The 2,797-nt window shown below is 49.7% G+C and overlaps 1 protein-coding gene across 1 annotated transcript in view; it reads right to left on the bottom strand.

Annotated features, from left to right (window-relative positions):
• grin3bb (glutamate receptor, ionotropic, N-methyl-D-aspartate 3Bb) overlaps window positions 1–2,624 on the bottom strand; it is a 75,197-nt gene extending 72,573 nt beyond the window's left edge. Inside the window, exon 1 of the mRNA XM_046030488.1 lies at window positions 2,121–2,624. Within this exon, the coding sequence (XP_045886444.1) occupies window positions 2,121–2,624 (504 nt within the window). The remainder of the gene's footprint in view (window positions 1–2,120) is intronic.
• Window positions 2,625–2,797: the final 173 nt, after the last annotated feature.

The following is a 2,797-nucleotide window of genomic DNA, read 5'->3' as shown; positions in this document are numbered from 1 at the left end:
TACTACTAAGTTTACTACTGCTACTACTACTACTAAGGTTACTACTGCTACTACTACTACTAAGGTTACTACCGCTACTACTACTACTAAGTTTACAACTGCTACTACTACTACTAAGGTTACTACTGCTGCTAAAACTACTAAGGTTACTACCGCTACTACTACTACTAAGTTTACAACTGCTACTACTACTACTAAGGTTACTACTGCTGCTACTACTACTAAGGTTACTACCGCTACTACTACTACTAAGTTTACAACTGCTACTACTACTACTAAGGTTACTACCGCTACTACTACTACTAAGTTTACAACTGCTACTACTACTACTAAGGTTACTACTGCTGCTAATACTACTAAGGTTACTACTAGTGCTACTAGGGGAGAGCGGGGACGAATGTATCACTTTTCAGATATACGTCATTTTAAAATCTAACGCTCCAGACAGAAATCGTTTCCATCCCTACTGTGCGGGACGGAAGAAACACGATATACATTTAAATAGTTTCTGTTCTTGTTTTCCTTTAGAAAGCTTGACACTGCCCTTATTAAAACATAATTGCAAACTCATTACGTCCTTTTCCTTAATAAAAAATAGTATAAATATAACTTCGCCAGCTAACTAGAAAATCCAACAGCTAACACACATTAGGATCAGATCTCAGCCTGTTTTCCTGGTCTGCTGTGAGGACCCTGTTATTTGGCTGCGAGTATCCTGGTGGTCCGGCCTGCAGCCTGGTGGACTCTGCCCCCCCTCCTGCCGTATCTAAATAAGGTAGAATGGCTGCGTGACTCCTGACCTTTAAACTTCACTCGCTTCTAAACTGTAAAACTTTGACATTTAAAACTTCAGGATGTGTTAAAGTACTAACTGATCTGTCATGTGACCGTGACCAACAATAAACACAAGTCGTTATTCAAAAAAAAGGATCGCTTGAGTGAATTTACTTTCCGTGACTGAAAACAGATTCTTTCGTATAACTCCGTGAAAGTGTGACGTATCCACCTGATTTTTCCTGGTTCTGTTATGTACTGTGTTCTGTATGTGCTGAGCTACTTTGGTATATCAGACTTGTATGGGCTCCGAAAATCGCTGTGTTTCATCTGTCCTGCATTTCAATCGTCCGGGCTCTCCCCTACTACTACTGCTACTACTAATGTTACTACTACTTCTTCTTTGTACGTATTCAGCGTAGTGCTGAAAGGCGCTCTGTAGAGCAGTTTGTCCATTTGGGCTCCCGTAGAAACATGGTGACGTCCATGTAAGAGGCCCAGCGGTGTCTGTAGACAGAAATGTCTCTGTCTTCTGAGGTGATAAAAACATAAGGGCTCATTATGTGAGGTTTTTATACACCGCTGAGAACACAGGTAAGGATATTAAATATTACACACTGGACCTTTTAGTCTGGTTACAGGTGACCTTTCTACTGAAAGGACAAACCACTTCCTGTTCCGAGCAGAAGAGGAAACATAATCTCAACACGTCAAACCATTTCTTCCAGGACCGCTTTAATGACTTCTCCAGGTTTTCCAGGAGGAACCTTGAGTTACATGGTCTGTCAATCAAAAAACTGTGACGTCCAAAAATCCACCTTTTGGAGGGAGCCTGAACGCACCACCCGGTCACAATCAGCTGGAAATCATTAATCAATCATTTGTTTTGATTTCTGCGTCAATCAATCAATCGATAACTGACCCCCCCCCCTCCCCCGCCGAACATCTGCCGCGGGCTCAGAACCTCGTATCTCACGGACTGAAGGATTTAACACATAACATCCTTCATCCTTCAGCCGAACCGGAGATGTGAGGTTTCCGTCTGACACTGACCTAATTGTTGACTGTTTATCAATAAGCTCAGGCGGACCGAAGCGGACCGAAGTGGACCGCGGAGACCTGAACCCTGTGAAGTTTCACGGGGGTTCAGGATCCGGTCTGTGACCGAGCACGCGCTCCGTGTGTTTACACAGACACCACAAACCCCAGACGTTTAACAGGTCAAGGTCAAACCGGATCACACTGACCCACAAACCCCAGGACAGTGACCAGGTCAGACCGGCTGACCCGGAGCGCACCTGCCGCTCCGGGTCCAGGTGTAGTTTGGAGAGAGGTGAGTACCGTACCTGCGTGCGCAGCGGCTCTCCGTGCTCAAAGACGCTGAGGAACGGAATCTCCAGGAAGGAGGCCATGAAGTCCACCTGTAGCAGCTCCTCGCGGGTCTGCGGGAAGGCGAGCACGGCAGAGACTCCCTGCACCACCACGCCCTGACACACGCACCGGAACAGGGACTCCGGGTCCGCGGCCGCCGGCTGCCGGGACACCAGCTCCAGGCTCAGGTTGTAGGGAAGAAAGTTGTAACTCTCCCGGTCCGGGTCCGGATCCCAGTCCAAGTCCCGGTCCCGGTCCCGGTCCCGACTCATCGCGGCCGCCGCGCGGCTCAGCGCCGCCTGGACCTGAATGCGAGCCGCCCGCTGCGTCGGCAGGAGCGCACCGACGCGCACCGTGTGTCCGATCTGAGCCAGGAGGTGGCACGGCTGCGGGTGGAGGAGGCACGGCGGCATAAGGAGGAGCTGCAGAAGAAGGGAGACTCGGAGAGTCCGGTACCAGGAGGAGGAGGTGAAAGACATCCTGCCGCGCTCTCAGCATCGCTCTGCCGCTCCTCTGTTTCTCCTCCTGCTCCGCCGAAACACCGAGAGGCTGCTGCTGCTGCTGCTGCTGCTGGAGAGGGGAGGCTGAGAGAGGGAGGAGGTGGAGACAGGGGGGAGGAGGCTCCCAAAAAATTAGGAGGTGCAGAGGAGAC

This window comes from Micropterus dolomieu, linkage group LG19 (assembly GCF_021292245.1).
Source record: "Micropterus dolomieu isolate WLL.071019.BEF.003 ecotype Adirondacks linkage group LG19, ASM2129224v1, whole genome shotgun sequence".
Taxonomy (NCBI): domain Eukaryota; kingdom Metazoa; phylum Chordata; class Actinopteri; order Centrarchiformes; family Centrarchidae; genus Micropterus; species Micropterus dolomieu.
Note: the sequence above shows the minus strand (reverse complement) of the source record. Positions and strands in the feature narration are given on the sequence as shown.